The sequence below is a fragment of the Falco peregrinus genome, chromosome 6 (genome assembly GCF_023634155.1).
Source record: "Falco peregrinus isolate bFalPer1 chromosome 6, bFalPer1.pri, whole genome shotgun sequence".
Classification (NCBI taxonomy): Eukaryota; Metazoa; Chordata; class Aves; order Falconiformes; family Falconidae; genus Falco; species Falco peregrinus.
In genome coordinates, this window is record NC_073726.1 from 81,018,057 (window position 1) to 81,036,621 (window position 18,565).

Consider the following 18,565-nt stretch of genomic DNA (forward strand, 5'->3'; position numbering starts at 1 on the left):
TTTCTCCCACCACTACTCCAGCCTCTGCAAATAATAAATCAATCACAAGGGCATGTTGAAACTGGAGGAGGAGGGCAGAATCTACAGGTCATTAACGGAACTACTGGGCTGATAAAGTTTCATTGAATTCTTTGATAATGCAACTGGGCCCTGGAAACAGACTGACAAGTAAGTCCAAAACATTCTCTTCTAAACACCTATGAACCACACAGCTTTTCTGTACTCTTAGTGGTGAAGCTGAACTGCAACAGCTCGCTTTACATTCACAGGCTGAAACCACTTCTTGTCTATTTGAATGTTATGGAAATCAGCAGGAGGAAACAGTAAGTTTTATGTATTATATATATATCTATAAAATTCTGCTTGTGTTTAAGACCTCCTCTGCTCTGCCAGATGCTTTTGAAGTTTTTCACCCTACTTCTGGTATCGATGAATTAAATGGAAGACACTTGCATCACCACTCATGTAATAGTTCCGTTGCATCTGAAAACCCTGATGGTCAAGCAGGATAAGCAGCACAATGTATCTCCTTCTTCAGTTTTCAATAAGCAATTGCTTCTGTCATGGCTGCACATACGTAAGTCATCATGTCCTTTGGCTGGCAGCAAGTAGCTAACAGTACTCCTACGTCTGTCTTACTTGAGCATTAGGGCCTACACAAGTTTGAAGGGAAAAAAATCTTTGGGGACAATGACTTGCATCATTATGGGAGCAAATTAAATCAATATGAGACAGAAGCGATTTCAGACTATCACCCAGTGTATTTTCCAACACAAAAGCAAATGACATCGGTGGTAAATTACAACGTTCAGCTGGTTGTCCCTTACATTTCTGAGGCAAAAATCAATGAATTAAATTCTGCTCTGATTCTGGACAATCCATTAGAAGACTGCAAAGTTCTGTAATTGTCCCAAGGTAACTCAGCTAACTCAGCTCTTGTTTTAACTAGCTTGTTAAAATGAACAGACTAGTGAAGTGATTTCAGTTTTAACCAAGTGGCAAGCATCCCCTGACTGCAGCACCTTTAAGGCACAGCAGTGCCATACTGCATTCCAGTGCTAACTTGTTCTGTTCACTTCTTGTGGCTGTGACTCACAGAACAGTTTCTACAAAACCATGTTAAGGTGCCAAAAGCTGTCAGTGGTTTTCCAGCCTAAGCCCTTTTGTGTGTGGCAGACAACCCAGCACCTCCTAGGTCTTTACAGCAAAGCCTGCGTTTCTTGCTTACAAGCCTCCACATCTATCAGCAGAAATCTGGCAAGATCTGGTGAACTACTCAATTACCCCGTTGCTATGGTCTGCAAAGTGGTGACTACAGACTTCCCTTTGATCAAGACAATACTGTTTCCCAACTACAATTGTGACTGTAAAGGTGTGATTGCTAAAGGAATCTTGGTATCAGAAGTTTTGGCTCCCTTCTCCGCCAACTCAGGAAACAAAATAGGGCCAAACCCAGAAGGGATGAAAAAGTTTCAGCAGAATTCCACAGTAAAAGTTACTCTTTTTATAGATTCACTGCGTAAATCCTCAGATGAATAAAAATCCCAATTAACTTTTCCAGCAGCAGGAAGAGGAGAGGGAGAGAAGATAGGATCAGGTGGCAACAAATGATAGCCAGAGAATTATTATTGATTTGGGAAGAGCTACCTTTCATTGAGGGAATGGAATCCATCCAGATCCTTATGACTACTTAGTTTAACTACCATCAGAGACAAATCCTAAGTTAATACAGAGGAATAACTACTGAAAACCACAAGCATTTACATTAGCTCATCTCTGTTATGTTCTATGGAAACAGACCAGGTGCATTCCACAGTCTGCCAGTTGCAGGGACAGTAGCTCTGTAAACTGCTCTGGAGGATTGCAAGTGAAAGGCGAGTTAAGCCCTAAGGTCTTGATTTAAACACTTAATACAGAGTTGTGAAGTGCAGATAACATTTTACTGGTTTTACCCAATACTCAATAAAACCATTGCAGTTAAATGACACCATAATAGGACATAATACTGGGGGGAAATAACATTCCATGTTATGCTGGTTTCTCTTCCTCCTCCCTGTCTTTGTATTTCCTACAAATGGGTCAAACCACTCAGAGACTTAACCAAAATTATACAAGACACTTTCACAGGAAACATAATAATTCTGAATTAAAAACTGTAAGCATTTATTTTTTTTTTTTGCTTATAGAAGGCCAAGTACTTGTGAGACTGATTTGGCAAGGGGAAGAGCCAAAAAAGTTAAGTAGAAACACCAATCTACTAAAAAAGCAATTTTCAAAATGCGAAGTCATTCTTCATTCACATCAACACACATCCCTTCCTCATATAAACACAGGTTACTCAGCTTTGGCTTTAGGATCTCACAGCCGCTCCAGTGAAATTCTATCTGTTCTTGAGCAGATCAATACCTGCATCTACCCTGCACACTTACCCCATCCATCTGCCCACCCTTTGCCCTCCTCCTCCCCCAGACACCTTTCTTCTCTGCAGGGTGCTGGAAAGAGAGAAGAATGCCGTTTTCTCCTCCTACCAGCTTGAGAAGTTCACCTTCAGCAGCTCACCGACGCTTAGGTGACACACCACTGTAACCAGGCTGTTGGCTGGCTGTAGTTACCAACGGGTACATTGGCCAAACAGGCCTGCTTCAGTGACACCTCCCCCACCCACACATACCTGTAAGTCTTTCCTTTGCATGCATGTTGAGCACAGCACAGATCTTCTCTCATACATTCATCCTACATCTCAGCTTGGATGTATTTCTAACATACAGAAAATAAATCATGAGGCAACCCTCATATCATATTTTATCAAGAGATAAAAGTATCTCTTTAGAGTTGCTTTTAAAATTACTGTTGAAATAGCCAATTTTGTGATTCCTTTCCATCCTCAAGTGTTTGCAGAGATCTGCAGCAGAAGTTTTATCCTTAATCATCCAGAGACAGCTGGTGATGCTAATCAGGCAAGCGCATGCTGACAAAGCACAGAAAGGAACAGAGACCTGACTATACTTCAGAGACAAGGTGGATTAAAATTGGGTGTGAAACTGAAGTGCAACAGCTGAGGTGCCCACAACTCTACAGTGAAAAGGAAAAAAGTAAACATGAAAATAGGGGACCTTCCTCTTAGGTGTAACTTACTTTTTCTAAATAGCCATTCAAGTATGGAGGCAACTCCTACAAAGACGAGAGCTCCATGCATATACAAATTCTAACAGTAAAAAACGTGACCAACAAGCTTACACTGCATTTGTTCTGGGAGGATTTCTTACTGCTTCTTTGTAAAGACAGTCATGAAACATGGAATGAAAGAAAGATGACAAATAGGCATTCACGTCACTCCATGTGTTTCCTACGAGCCTGCCAGCTAAAGCTCGAAGGAGAATCCCAGCAATTGCCTTTCACACCCAGAGCCTGGCAGCAAAGCTGAGGCAGAAGGGAGAAGAGATTCACCTAGAGAAGAAGTTGGTAACCAAGATGAAGGTGTCTGCCACCTTCTCCAACTAAGGCAGACCAATAAGAAAGACCAGAAGAGTAGCTTTCCATTTTCACAGCAAACAAACATGCTTTTCAACCAAATAATTTGAGGGGCTGCAGAACTGAAGCATCCCACCTGCCACTGGTGCCCACCTCACAGCAGATCTTTGGGAGCTATCGCAGCCTGAGCTCCCAAGGGCCCTTCTTGCATTGCTGGGACCCACGTGGCACTGCTGCTTGGTCACACCAGCAAATCCACAACCAGCTCAGCTCAACCCAAACCTGCTTTTCAGGGGGAGACACTAATTTGAGGCTCTGCACTGTACCAGTGCTCATTTCCATAGAGCTGACAAGAACTTCCTTTTTTTTTTTAATTTCATTACTCCTTTTGTCAAACCTTACTGAAGCTGACCAACTAGCTTAAACCTCTTTTGTGGGCTACAGCAGAGAGACAGACAACACGGTAAGTCCTATGAGCTTGGCTTCCCTAAAACCTCAGGCTAAGAAAAGCCTGTGAAGTGTTTTATACAACATCCCCACAGATCCAGCTGGCCCTGCGGCTCCGTGTGCCTCACATGGGATGCACAGAAAGATCCTGTATTGTGCTCCTGATGGAGATGTAAGAGTGAATGTGTCTGTTTTTCACAGGTCATGGAGCCTGCTGGAAAAGCCCAAGGACCATGCACACTGGTAACAGCAAACTTTGGCATTTCTCTTAAGTGCCATTCAAATCAGACACTGCTCCCTTCCCTCCCTGCTTTGGATTCTGACTGTTCGGAAAAAGCCAAAGGGAGAAATTGATTTTCTTCAATGAATTCTTGAAAACAGACTAGAAGCAACTTCCTTCCTTTTCCCACAAGACCTAACTGTCTGCCAGTTCACCAGTATTAACTCAGCATCAAACACAATTATTTTAAAGCAGGGAGTGGAAAAGCTCTAAGACCCAACTGATGAGTCAAAAATCTAAGACTACGTGCATGTACTAGGAAAAGCATTGCAAGAAGGAGACTTTGAAGCCTGTGGAATTGACAGATTATTCCACCACCTTCATTAAACCCAGAATATGCTTCTTTATTAAGGGCTCTAATTATTCATAATTTTATATAGCCATATACTAAAAAATATGATATTAATATCCCTTTTTAAAGGAAAAGAAAAATTAAAAAGCAGGAAAATTTGCAACTAGCTCTACAAAATAATATTTAGATGCTGTAATTTTAAGTAAGCCTTACCAAACTGTCTGTATTCACCAAAGGTATGCGGTGGAGTACATTCATGTTTAGCTTTTCTTTTTTTTCTCTCTCTTCTCCAAATAGCAATTTAGAATTTGTTACTGTAAATGCCGATTAGTGCCTGGCACATAATGTAACATTGCTGAAAACTATGCTAAAAAAATAAATCAAACAGCACTATAGTAAAGACAAAATATACAACCCCCTAACTTAACCGTTTACTTTGCCTTGAATCAGATCAGAGGCTCTTAATGCTGGGACTTAACAGCACTTTTCGCAGTCCCATTCCCATCGAACATTAAAATGTTTATCTGAAAGCTGCAGTATAGATTTTTCCCTTGCTGTAAGGAAGGAAAGTTGTAAACTTTCTGACTCACGAGTTTTATGAACCTACAATGTTTCCACTCTGTTTAAACGAGCTGCAGACCTCCACAGGCCATTACAATTCGCACATTCCAGCTCCGCTCCGCAGGGATGCTTGCCATTTTCCATTACATTAGCTCAGGCTGGAGAGCCCTGTTAGCAGCGCTGCCATCCCCACACTCGCTCTCCCCTTCCTGTCCCCTCTCCTCAGCCATGGGGAGTCCTTCCACAGGATTCAAGGTTTCATGGTTTGGGAAAGCCAGGGGTGTTTTTATTACAGCAGCATTCAGAAAGTGGCCTCGTTATGCCAGGTGTTTTACAAGCACAGTAGCAAGGGAAGTTCTTTGCCCTGGAGGGTTTCTGCCTTTGGTAAGACAAGGTTAATAGGCAGGTTAAGCAAACAAGGTTTGGGGGGGGGCGAGAAAGGGGTCAAGCTCTCCTTCCCACCCAAGTGGCATATAGAAAATTCAGACTAACGACAAGTAAAGAGAGCATACTGGACACTCAAACTTGCCCTTTCTGCCTTTCAAGAAGAAAAAAAAAAAATCTTCATTGTAATTTCTGTCAATTAAATTTCACAAGCATCCAGAGGTATCCAAAACAAAAGCAAACTTCAGAAGTTATTCTTGGTTTTGAGAAATGTTATGAGACCTCCAGACTAGTCAAACTTTGCTCTCACAGAAGACAGCAAGTGGATAAACATATGAAAGTAATAAACCCTACTCCCATTCTTCAAGTGCTTAAAACAATCATGGCACTAAATGAACACTCAAAACTGCATTTTAAGTACAAAGGGTGGGAGGATATTCGCAGAGGGCTCACTGTAGCCAAGGGTACTCGTTTTTCTATGCTCTCATTAAAAATTGATGGAGAGGGAGACTTTTAAAGAGGGTGATTCAGAGCTAAGCTCCTCTCACTCTCGTCTCCTCCCCACCGACACTGGCTACGCTCCATGGGTGACGGGACCACTCGGGGAATACTGCACTCCCCCGGCAAGACTTCTGCCTCTTTCAATAGAGACTTGCTTCGAATAGTGTCAACCAGTCAGAGTATCAGGAAAACTGGCATCATGGTGCAACTAATCCTCCTTTCTCTAAACACTGGCAGGGTATTTTAACAGCGCATTCCCACTATAATTATTTCAACTTGCAGATAACTTGATTATTTTAATCAATGACCTCCACTTGAAGGTATGTTCTTCTCCTTGAGGCAATCTGCAAAGACTTATGTGTAGGGAACGCTCAGAACTTTGGTCAGCCACACAAGCAAAGCTCCAAATCCAAATGGTAAAAGGCATCAGGATGTTAGACAGGAATTTATCAGACAGCATGAACCACAGCTCCCTTGTGCCATCTTTCAGTCCACACTGGGTACCCTCCTACTTGGCGTATGGGACTGCAAAAGTGGGGAAGAAAGCTCAGCCTCGCAGCCCTGGACACTTCAGGAGATAGAAATGATCAGGTCTACCTATAAGAGAATATTCTTAAGATTTCCTGCTCCTCTGCCACAAGGCACTGTTTTCCTGGTGACAAAGCAGGGAGAGCGCACTGGGCTTTTTTTCCGTACAGCTTTGCTTTAGGCATGTAGAGACAACACAATGGTAAACGTACCCTAGAGATACTGGCATTTTTATACTAGGATTCCTTTAAATGGGCTTCCAGTTTCAAATATTTAAGAAAAATGCCAGCGTAAACAAGACTGTAGAAGAGTTCCTGACTTGTTTCCTTCTCCTTGCATCCCCCATGCAAATCTTCCATTTTGTACACACACTTTGTTAGGTGAGGGACAGGTCAGAGGGAAACAATGATTCGGGAAGTTTCAGCAAAAACATACCTTTTGCAACAGTCCCTGGCTAATCACTCACTCTTTTGTTTCCAGGACCTTTGCCCAGTCTCAATGGACTCATTCTGTTTGCTCTTTCTTTACATACTCACACAGCTTACAAATTCATTCAGTGCCCATTGCATGTGTCACCTGCATTCATCACTAAATAGAAAATTAATAATTTATGCCTCTCTGCTTATCACAGTAGCTTTAGGCTCTGTAGAAGCTTATCAGAGAGCTCTTGTAGAAGCAAAATCCATTAAATCACATCAATGCTGACATTTTTGATGGGTGTAAGGGTAGCAGAGATTAGGAGGCAATCCACCGCTTAGGCCTTCATCACCTGTCAAAAACACTTTTTTTGATGGTGACTGTACCCACAATCAACCATGGTTTTGGGAGGGAGGCACAGAGCTCCCGAACTCAGGGGCTCTGCAAGTCAGATGCAGGCTTCATGCTGGGCACCTAGAAAATCTGTAACTCTCTACTAGTAATTCTCTCAATTATACAGATAATCTGTGTAGTAAGTACGCAGAAGTTTATGGACCCCTTTTCAAGACAGCTGTCATCTGATTGAAGGATGCCAGCTTCATCTCCGACCACGAAGCAAGTTTTCTACAGACAAGACTTAAGCATTCACAAACCTCATACCATCTACAGATCAGGTGGATGACATTTAATGAAAGGCATGGCTCCAGCGGGGTGCAGTCATGCGCAAATCTGCATCTCGGCATACAGGCACTGGGTGGGTAAAACTGTACAGGCAATTCTAGAAGCTCACAAAAGGCTTAAAGTGTATTTAACTCCTCTTCCACTTGTACACTTTAAAATCCAGTACATTAGGCATGTTTTCCATAAACATAAGTTTTCCATACTGGTTCTCAGTGGCATTGAACACCACAGTACATCAAGTCTAAGTGGCAATTCAGTGACTGCCAGGAAAACATGTCCTTCATTGTTTGCGGGCAAAATACACTCTGGTCTTGTACGACTAAAAAATTCTTAAGAGTTCAGTGAAATTGTTTGTATGATCCTGCATTACAGTACTCTGAAGTTTAGCTAGTCCTGGGACATTTACCACTGCTCCACATCAACCTGAGTATAAGAATTCCCGCTTTTGGTTTCAGTTCAGAGCCACCACAGTGTTTCTCTGTAAGGCTATTACAATTTTTCATGTCAGATTGGAAATACAGAAAAGTAGGCACTTCTGGTTTTTCAGAAATCCTTTTTAGACTGAGTCTTCTGTAAAAAAAAAAATAATAATCACAAAATAAAAGGCTGTGCTTCATCTTCTCCACAGGCAACATTTAAAAGGCAACCATCATGAAGACATCTGTGCTTGCACGAGTAGGAGTAATCCAGATTAAAAGAAGCAGGGAAGAGCGGGTGCTTTAGGAAAGTAGAACATGAATAGTTTCCATTAGCATAGTGGAATACAATTTAAGGAAGCCTCTTGACGTCTACCACCTTCATACTGCTAATTCAAGCAAGGATCAGTAGTCTATCAACTGTTTCTGCAGAGCAAGCAGAAACCCCATAAAAATACTGTAACTAGGAAATGGACTCCATGAATGTAAATCCAGTTCTAAAAAAACATAAAGAGAAAGAATCAAGTCACATCCCTGTGTTTAAATCTTACTTAACTCAGTAGTGTAGATGCGGTGATGAGAGTGGGGTTAAGCCTTCAAGTACCCACATTTCAGTATTTTGCACACTGTTAAAAATTAAGAACCAAAATAAATGTTTAAATTCCTGAAAACATTCCCTACCAGATTATAAATATTTTTATGAGGTTAGATCAAGAGCTTAAACTAATTGGTAAGGGTTCCTTTGAGGTCTTTACGTTAGTTAGTTCAATGAAAAACAACCTCCAGGGTAGAGCATACCTTTAAGCACAACCTAAATAAAAAAACACCTCACTGAGTGCTCAGTAATGGGAGGAGGCAGGACGAACAGATGTAGGAATTTCAGATATTCATTAATTGCTGCTTATTCTATCCCAACAAAAAAATATTTTCCTACCCCAAAACGTTTATTTAAGGTCGGTATTTTAAACAAACCAGATTGAGTGTCATAGGGAAAACTCAAGTCCAAAGGTTTTTCTTTTTACATGGTGCACTGACCCCTACTCTCATTAAGGGCCATAAACGTTTATGAGAGTTTGTCATCAGCTTGCTGAGACAACACATTTTATCTAGTTTGTTAGAGCCACGTAACAATGACCTCCAAGGAACTTTCCATGAGACTGAACCTAGCACCTTCTCCTTCACCCCACATCCCAAAAGGTTTCTTGTGTGTGCGTGTGTGTGCATGTGTGTAAGCACCTAGCTTTTTAACTGATGTAAAAAACCAAGACTATGGAATGTATTTTCTTAAGTAAGGATTAAAATCAGAGAAAATTCATTATAAGAGAAGGAAATGCTACAGAGCTGAAGGAATAGACTTGGCGGTAAATACTATACTACCAATTCATCTTAATTAGGTATATTTCCTGAAACAAGTATTTACCTGTAATAGATCAGTAGTAAACATTTCCCTTAATTTCCCCTTTGTTCTTACACTCCGCTACCACTGGTTTTAAAGCCATCAGTTGTTTCTGCATTCAGAAATATCCTCATCACTATCTATTTAACCAAAAATAAGACTAAATCCTCAAATGTAATCTTTGCTAAGAGAAATGCATTTGACACGCTAAAATAAAAATCCTCCTTTCTGTAAGGCAGGTTTTGACACATCAGATTCCCTTTCTCTCCCTCTAACACCCAAACTAATCCTTCTCAGGTACACACGGCTAAGTTCACCTCAGCTAGCTAATGTACACTAGTATCTTGCATATGGTTTAAGCTGCATTTTCAGCTTGAACAGACAACGACCACGTGCTAGAAATAAAAATGAAACAAAACAATTTCTCACGGTATCATTATGATACACACAATTAGTGTTTGCCCAGACTGGGGAGCTGGGGAAACCCCCCCTTCCTGGTACCGTCCACCCCAACAGGAGCCACAGGCAAGTTTCAGGATGGAGACACTGACCACCACTTTCACTGGGACCAGCAGAGGAAAAAGACCAAAGCCATGTCTCACATGTCTACAGAGGGGCATGTAATTAATGCAACATTAGTTACACGTAACATTAGTAACATTAATAAATTAGTTACATGTAACTAATCTATAGAGGGACCGTAGAAGGAAGGGAAGTTCTGTGATACTTGCCTCTGCTTGGCCTTATTAAGGATCCCCCCCAACTGCACCCTGCCATGAGGTCTAATTCTCAGTTATTAAGAGAGCTGTGTCTCCTATCATGGAAATGAAGTTGTGAATAGTCTGTATTGCTGCATGAAGATGTAATATGCTTCTGGTTATTAAAAAAACATCAGGACAGATGAGCAGAGTTGGGTATTCAAAAGATAAAAGGATTTCTTAAGAGACATGAACGGGTTCTAGACTGGCCTATTTTTTAAATAACAGTTTAAAATTTAAGAGAGCATCAACTACATATTTCAGCACTCTTACATTAAGCATTTTCTGTGCCTAGACACCACAAGTTTACTTGGCGGATCATATGGAAGAAGAGTTGCTTAATCCAATCCTGTAGTCCACGACCCGCAGATGTAATTCTTACCAAGGCAGCAAAGAAAATGGAACCACCAAACATAGCCAAAGCAAAACCCTACTTAGTTTACTGTAAGTACAGCTCACATGAGCACCAAATACACCCAGCCAAATGCTGAAATTATTCATATTCTCTGTACTCGCTTTCAAAATAAGTGTGGGAAAAGTTCTCTCAGTACCACAACCACCTCCCTATCACTTCCATCTGAAGTCACTACAAACGTCGGTGAAACCTTCTTGCTAAGAGGAAGCATTTCACTGAAGTTATTTGTTTCCCTCATCATTACTCAGTCTCTGACTGTAGCTTTAACATTTCTCAGAAACTATACACGTCGTTAGATCACTGATCGAGTCACTGCAATGGATTTCCTACTTGCATTCTTCATTCCTTCTTCCTTCAGCCCTAGATCTACTTCATGCCCTCCTTGTTCCTTCTTGTGAACACTGGGTGGTTGACTGTTCCATGACAGAAATAACAACACAAGTGCGTGTTAACACCAGCAAATCCTGTCTTATAAGGACTTGAATTTCTCTGAATGCTTTGACCTGATATTTGCGGGGAAAAAAAAGAAAAAAGATGGCGTGTGTTTAAGGGAAAAGACCTAAACAGAGTACTACCCACTTAAGGGGCTGAAGTTTACGAAGTCACACCAAATAAATCTCTGTAATACTGGGAGGTCACCTCTTTTGTTCTTACTGTACTAATTACCAACTGAGTAAGAAGAGATCTTCCTCCTAGCACACATTTAAGCTGAAATGCTTAAAAGACTAGGAAAACACATTTCTTTTACTATTTTGGACCCTAAAATAGCAGCCATATGCATGTAAAACCCCCTGCATTGATCAGTTTCCATCTGCACTGCACTAATGGTGTAATATATCCCCTGTAAGATACAATTTCCAAGCACTGTATGTATGAGTGCCTCTATATGCATAAAACCTACAGAAAAAGCTATGCTAAAACTGAAGTTCACACCAGCACTGCTGCAAACCTGTGTATGCATCTGCTCTAACAATAGCATTTTCTTTCTTCTTATTCAAATGTTTTGGGGGTTTTTCTCGGCACATCATACCTGAAAGCAGATACACAGAGCTGAAATTCTTCTCCAGTTTGCCCAGGAGCACAGCAAGAAAGCAGTCAGAGGAGAGAGAGGTCACATCTTTAGAGCTTTGGTCATACACCACCACTTCCTGCTTGCAATCAATTTCAATCTGAAACACAAGTAAAAATCAGAGTAAGATAGGAAGGAGGAAGATGATTAAAAAGCACCACGTTATCACCTGCATCAGGGTTACCACATGCTGCTATGCAGTAGTTCAGATTTGTAGATTTCTTACATAGCTGTACGCACAACAGTTTTTATTTCATACTTAAATGCCTAATCAGATTTAATTCCTTAGGGAGTTTGTAAATTGATTATTTGCTCCAAGCTGAAGCACACTCCACAAATTTCTACTAATAAGTAATTTTATGTCACTTGTAAAATGCTTTACCTTCAGCTAGGTTGGTTGATTTGTTTAAAAAAGGGTTTTTTTAAAAAAAGGCCCTACCTCAATTTCAGCTTTTGGGTTTTTGCGTGTATATACAGTAAAGAGACCTTAAATTGCCTGAAGCCACACACATTTTAGCCATGTATACATCTTTTTGTATAAGCTATGCTTTAGATAATAATAATAATTTGTTCAGTTAAAAAATGTTCAGTTTTTAACATTTCAAAGCAGGAACATAATACGTTATTTTTGTACCTAAAACATTTGAAACAAGTACCAATGGATAAAAAACCCAAAGACTCACACATAGATACAGATCAAGTTTTAACAGCTTAGCTATTTTCTTTTCACTGATAACACTATTTTAAAACAAAACCCCCAAAACAAACAACCCAAATCCATCAAATACTCACACAAAAAGCATTTTAAACAGGATTGACACCTACAGTTTCTTTGCAAACCATATGACCACATAGTACACAATCCCCACCAACACTGACCCCAAAGCATCCTCCCAAGTTTAGGAGGAGAATGTTTCCTGCCTTAATTACGTATGTTTCAGGGACTGTGCTTTGCAAGACATACAAGAACCCCGAAAGCACTCTTTCCAATTTCTAAATCCTTCCCCCTTACTCTGTCACTTAAGGGAGAGCAGGCTACAAAGAATCCCAAAGATGAGCTCAGGAGTAACCAACAGCCTCTTAGATCAGGTAAGAGCTCAGCAAAACTCAGTCCCCTAGTTTTGTTTTTTCCAAAATGGAATACCTAAAGATAAACTATTACAATTTGCCTTCCAGACCCTCCTTTAAACAAATACCCGGAATAAGAGGAAAATGACCCCTACCTTGTGTTTTGCTGAATGCTGAATGAGCTCTGTAATCAAAACTTTGTCCTGCTGCAGCCTCCGCTTCATAAGCTTGGAGCAGTTGATGTTGATGGCATCCAAGATGTGGGACGTATTGTATTCCACAAAGGGGCGGCTATCAATCAGCAGCAACTTTTCTGTACCACTCTCCAGCAAAGCCACCAACTTCTCGGCGACAATGAGTTGAGTCCTGATCATCTCATCGGCCATGACAACAATAAGGCCTCTTTCACCACCTCCCTCTCTAATTTGCTGCGATGATGTAATGGCTGTGTACTCAAAGGCTTAGCCACACCATTGTACCAGAAGTGTATGAGGTCATGCTGGTAGCGACTGGCAAAAGAAAAGTTAAACCCATTTTCAGAAAGAGCTCTTCAACTGAATGTCTCCTCCTGCTTCCAGTTTATTGCCGTTACAAAGGGTTCGTTCCACAAAGCAGCCCCTCACATCTGATTCATCAGGAGACGACTATGGAGTAGCCATTTCACAATTCAAACAAAAGATGCTTTCTGGCTGCCGCTGCATTACATCATTCTTTACCTTTGCTCCCAACCATCAGCTTTACACCGGACTAAGAGCCTGTAAGAAGGGGAAGATAAAAAAAAAAAAAACACAAACCAGATGAGGCCATGAAAGTTTCCAGAACAAAGCATTCAGCTCTGAGGCTAACTGCACAGTGCTCTGCACCATATAACAAACACACTCCTGCAAAGTTCCCCTCTCTGCTGTATATGCCAAACACCTAGGGAGGGTATTTGCAACTACAGTCTCTGAATCTATTCCAACAATCTTGCCTGAACAATTATCTTGTATTTCAGGCAACGTACCCTGTCTTAATTGCAGACTTTTGTTGCCACTAGCTCTGCCTCTTCACAAAACTTTTGTTAGAATATAATTAAGAGATACTGCCCTAAATCATGGTATTCCTTTCAATAGCAAAACCAATTAAATGCGTTTCAGCACTTCACCACTTCGTAAGAAGTTGTAAAATCAGTTAAGATACACTTTTAAAGTTTAATTCCTTGGAAAGTATTTCACAAAGCAGCATGGCAAGTCAGGGAACCGAAACTTTACAAAAGAAATGATGAAACTTACACCTACCTCTCTCCTTTAAGAACATGGTTGAAGAGAAACCTGAACACCAAGCTACATCAGGACACAAGCATTTTATTTGAATTAATCACCAGACGTGGAACAGAGGCCTCACGAATACACTACTGAAAGGTAAAGCAGCGAGCTTTGTCTCTGACCCTTCTGGAGCAGGTGGGACAGTTGCATGACATGCATTACACCTTCCACACACATGCTAAATAATATCTAAAGCAAAACATCCTTTTGTACAATCAGATCCTGACAGCATCCAACCCACATCAGCCAAAACGGCGGTGGCAGCAGCGCAGTAAAAACACCTGACGTGTTTCACTGCCTATTTGTATTACTGCCTCGTGGTTGTCCTGAGGCTTTTCAGAGTCTCCCAAAATACACTTCAGTGGAACAAACCCCTGGAAGAACAGTGCTCAGAAAGGAGCCACCACAGGGCTCCATCCATAAGGCGTTTAGCTGCATTTTAGTGCACATAGTGCTGCAGCTATAGATGCAACAAAAAACAGGAGTCAACTTACTTTGCTCCCACGGTTCAAAACTTGGTCTCTTAGTGCAATCATGGACATTTACAGAGACGGCTGTCTACCTAAGGCTGCAAACAGCCTGCAAACAACCACTCCGGAGGACACAAGCCACACATTCAGCCATCTCAGTTATCAACTCCAGCAAGAGTGGGAAGCTGAGGGGGGTGACTTCTTCAGCTGAAGTGGTGGAGCTCATAGGTCAGAGCCTGTATGTGAAAGGACAAGCCTGACAGAGTTCTTCACCTTGTTAGTGTGGCAGAGTGTTTAGAAATAAGTAATTGGGGCTCAAATCACTGCAGGGTAAAGCCGGCTCAGCAAGAAACCACATTTCTCCAGTTTGCATGTCTCACACCATCACATTCCCTTTTCCTGTTTGGGGAAGCGATTTTAGGTCAGCAAAACTATGCAACAGCTCTTGCACAAGGCAAAGCCAGCCTTCGAGCAACTCTTATGTCTTAGTTCTCGCCAACGCCACCCCACCTGTGACCCAAGCAGCCTTTCTACCTCTGCTTTCTGCTGGCTGGGACAAAGTAACATATAACACAACTGTGACAAAACTGAAGGGGCCAGATGGAGAAAACAAAAATCTGGTTGACTGACACTATTGAGGCAGTAAAAATTTGTAAACAGAAGCAAGTTATGAGACTATGTCTTCCTGGATTCTTAATGCACATACAGGTACATATGGGGATGAAGATTTTTATATGGGGTTTGGGTTTTGTTGTTGTTTTTTTTTTTTTTAATTTTACATCCTTGGTTTAACAGGTTCAGCTGGAAAACTCACGTTTTACTTATAGTGTCGACTTTCTGCTTCAGTTTGAATTGTTTATTATTTATCTTAATTGCAAGAGAAATAACAAATTCAAACTAATTTATAGATAGTTTATTAAAAGTCCTCAAGTCAGTTGGGTTTAGTAATGGAAAATCCCAGGTCAGCAGATGTTTTACTCATTAGATGTATTATTAAAATCTACATATACAAAATCTTAAATAAATTAAATACTGAAAAAAGTACAAGCTTCACTTTAAGAACCAAAAAAAGAAAACTGAAAGAAACTTACTTCATGGGAATTTCATGTAGCAATACAAGAAAAACATCAGGTTTTACACAAACAGCCACTAGATTGACAAAATGTAATCTTCTATTTGCCCTGACTCTAGTGCTACAGAGCCAGTGCTTTTAAGCCTGTCCAGATGAATGGAAGCATATAGCAGTCAAATGCATATTGCTCCTAAACTACAAAAATTATTGGAAAAATTACTATACCAAGCCTTAATTAAATGTATTTTAGAAAAACCCTGTCTTTGCAAGCTGGTTGGCAGGTGTGCTCCCCCTCAAAGAGTAGTCATTATATGACTCATATATATATAGCCTTAGGAAGGTATCAAAAGGCTATGCCATTATGCAAGGCGGGGGGGGAGTGAAACTTGATAGTTGTGTCCTTTTCTTTTTTTATTCAGAGAGAAAAAAGTATTCTGCATTTTTTTTATTTCTCCTAACATGTCCTGTCACAAATTTTGATTCTCTTTTATTTGTATCAAAGCCTGCCAGATACCAAACCCACTGAACTCAATGAAAACTTTTCCACTGGCTCTAGTGGGAATTGGCTCTAGCTCCTTTGCAAGCTAGACAGTTTGTTCGTGAACTAGACAGTTTGTTTTGATGGGTAAATTGCTGACTTAAAAGTCCAAGCAGTTGAGAAACCACAGAACTCTAAAACAGAGGCCATTAAAACAATATGTAATCTTTAATTTGCCATTTTCAGTTTGGGTATATTTCTTATCTTCTAAATACTTACTGCTCACTGCCTCAAACTCTCGTATGATAGAAGTTTGTTTCAGAAGATTCTCAAAAAGAACTCAAACCACTTGTATATGGTGACTGGGCAAATAGCATGTAAAGAACATAAGGCAAGTGGGCTACCAGTCAAGAATTCTTTCAAATAACAGTTCTACCTTTAACATATATCTACACGTTAAGTTTCTGAAAGCATTCTGCTCATGGCTTGAAAGTAATAAACTTAACAGCAATGTCACCTCAAGTTATTGTGATTGAAGTCCTGTTTTGACAGGAACAGCTCCAATGGGCAGGGGAGGAACAACATTTTTATCAAGTATAGATTTTCGGGTTGTTTTAATTCTTTCTGTTTCTGGTACTATCAGACTTTGGGACCCACCTAAACAAGAGAAACTGGTAGCCTCCTGCTTTAGGTAAACACCAGAACCCTCCTCCCATTCCTAGTGACTGCTCTTGTAATTTAGCTACTACAAGGTGTTGAAATACCTGTTTCTTTTCTAATCATAGTTTGGAAAAAGCTAAACCTCAATTATGTTGCTGATCTTCAAGCTAGGAAGCCATCTTAGTCACAGGATGTTCTACACTGAAATCGGGATTATGGACAAGTGATCCGTAATCAAGCCATGAGAATACTGCATGAAGTCATTCACACACACAGTAGTAATACTGCATGGCTTCTTCCTCCTTGTAGGTGGACTGCAACATGTGGAACTGCTTGTTACCACTTTCAAAGAAGAAAATTAAACTTAACTTGCTGTAAAACTAAAAATATCTGTTCCACACTTTCCCAGTACCTTTACAGTTTCTCCATATTATTTAAAGAACAAAAACAACAAAACCCCTACTACCTTCCACAGAAACAACAGTGGATCTCCAATATGTACATGTAATGCTGCCACAGAACTACATGACCTCTCTGCCTCAGGGATTCCTGTTCCCATCCCAAATGGCTCAGATGGAGTGAAGCAGGCAACCACATAACTGGAAACCTGGCACTTAAGTTGTGTGTTTGATTCCTTGGTCAAAACAACTCACATTTTGTATGCACTCCTAATGCCTACTTCTACCGCTTTGACTCCAGGCAATTCCCTCACATCACAGCAGGACACTTGTTTGAGTTATCTCAGGCTTTGGCTCATGCGATAGCAACTATTTTTAAAGAGGCAGATGTAGTAAGAATGTATTTTAAAAACTCTCAGAACAACACCCTAATTCTACCTCGGTTAAGGAACTATCTGAGAGCTTCCAGAAGCCTTGCCACAATCTCTGAAAGACTTGTACCTCACATAAGTAGATAACCTTGAAGCTGAACCTTGGTGTCATAAATGCTCAGCAATTTTGTTCCCGACATCACTAATGCCTGCTTCGTCAGGTGCCTACAGCAATACTCCCACATACGTCACTGCTGCATGGCAAAATGCCAACAAAATAACTTTACAGCATCTGAACATTAGAAGGTCCTGAAGGGCAGCTTTTGCATACTGAGCTTGAGTCACCTGAAAGATATGATTTTTTTAAAAAACATGTATTTTTCTGCTTTCTAGAAGCAAACACATGCACATATGAGAAAAATACTATCCACCCTGCAGTCAGATTCCCTTTCATGTTTCTCAAGATGGACACAAGCATAAAAAAGAAACCCAAAAGCTGAATCAAAACACAAAGGTAGGAGATTCTAAACTGCAGGGCACATGCCGCTGCTGGCACATCCACTGTTTTCAAAGGAGTATTTGGCTTCAGTGTTACTGAGCTGAGAGCTGCCTGTGGTTCCAGAGCCAGTGCCAACACCAGCAGCAGCAGTCCCTATCACCACAGCCACACGTGACACTCGACAAACAAGCCTACACAAATTCCTGCACCAGAGAGGAACTCCTGATCGCAGGGTGAATTCCCACTCCTGCACGATTTTTTTTCCCCCAAAACATCTATGACAGCTAGAGCATTCCCTCACCAGCCTCAGAAAGATGGAAATAAAAGTTCTGGACAGGTGCTTGTAACCTGTGCTACTAGAGACTGAGTGACAATTAAGGAAAGCAAGGCGAGGGCAGGCCAATCCCTGCTCAAGTTGCTGCTCATCAGTAGTGAGAAACACAGGATCTGCAGAGCATAAGGGGAAATAAGACTTCTAAGTGAAAGTGAGGAATGGCTGTACTTGTTTGAACTCAGCAAGCAAGCCAATAAACTCCAGAGTTCAACAACTGTGTAACAAAAGCATAAGGTCTGGGACAAAAATGTAGATGAGGTGACAAGCAGCCTACCTCTTACCTGCCACTGTGCAG

At 40.9% G+C, this 18,565-nt stretch overlaps 1 protein-coding gene across 6 annotated transcripts in view; it reads right to left on the minus strand.

Moving 5' to 3' along the window:
- DUSP16 (dual specificity phosphatase 16) overlaps positions 1-18,565 on the minus strand; it is a 69,832-nt gene that overhangs the window by 19,510 nt on the left and 31,757 nt on the right. For 3 of the 6 annotated variants that reach the window (XM_055809280.1, XM_055809279.1, XM_055809281.1), the window contains 2 exons: positions 12,840-13,193; positions 11,578-11,716 (listed from right to left, as the gene is read on the minus strand). In XM_055809280.1, coding sequence (XP_055665255.1) covers positions 11,578-11,716; positions 12,840-13,070 — 370 coding nt within the window. In that variant the 5' untranslated portion in view covers positions 13,071-13,193. Of the gene's footprint in view, positions 1-11,577; positions 11,717-12,839; positions 13,440-18,565 lie in introns of all 6 variants that reach the window. The other 3 variants (XM_055809277.1, XM_055809276.1, XM_055809278.1) reach the window with 1 other exon arrangement.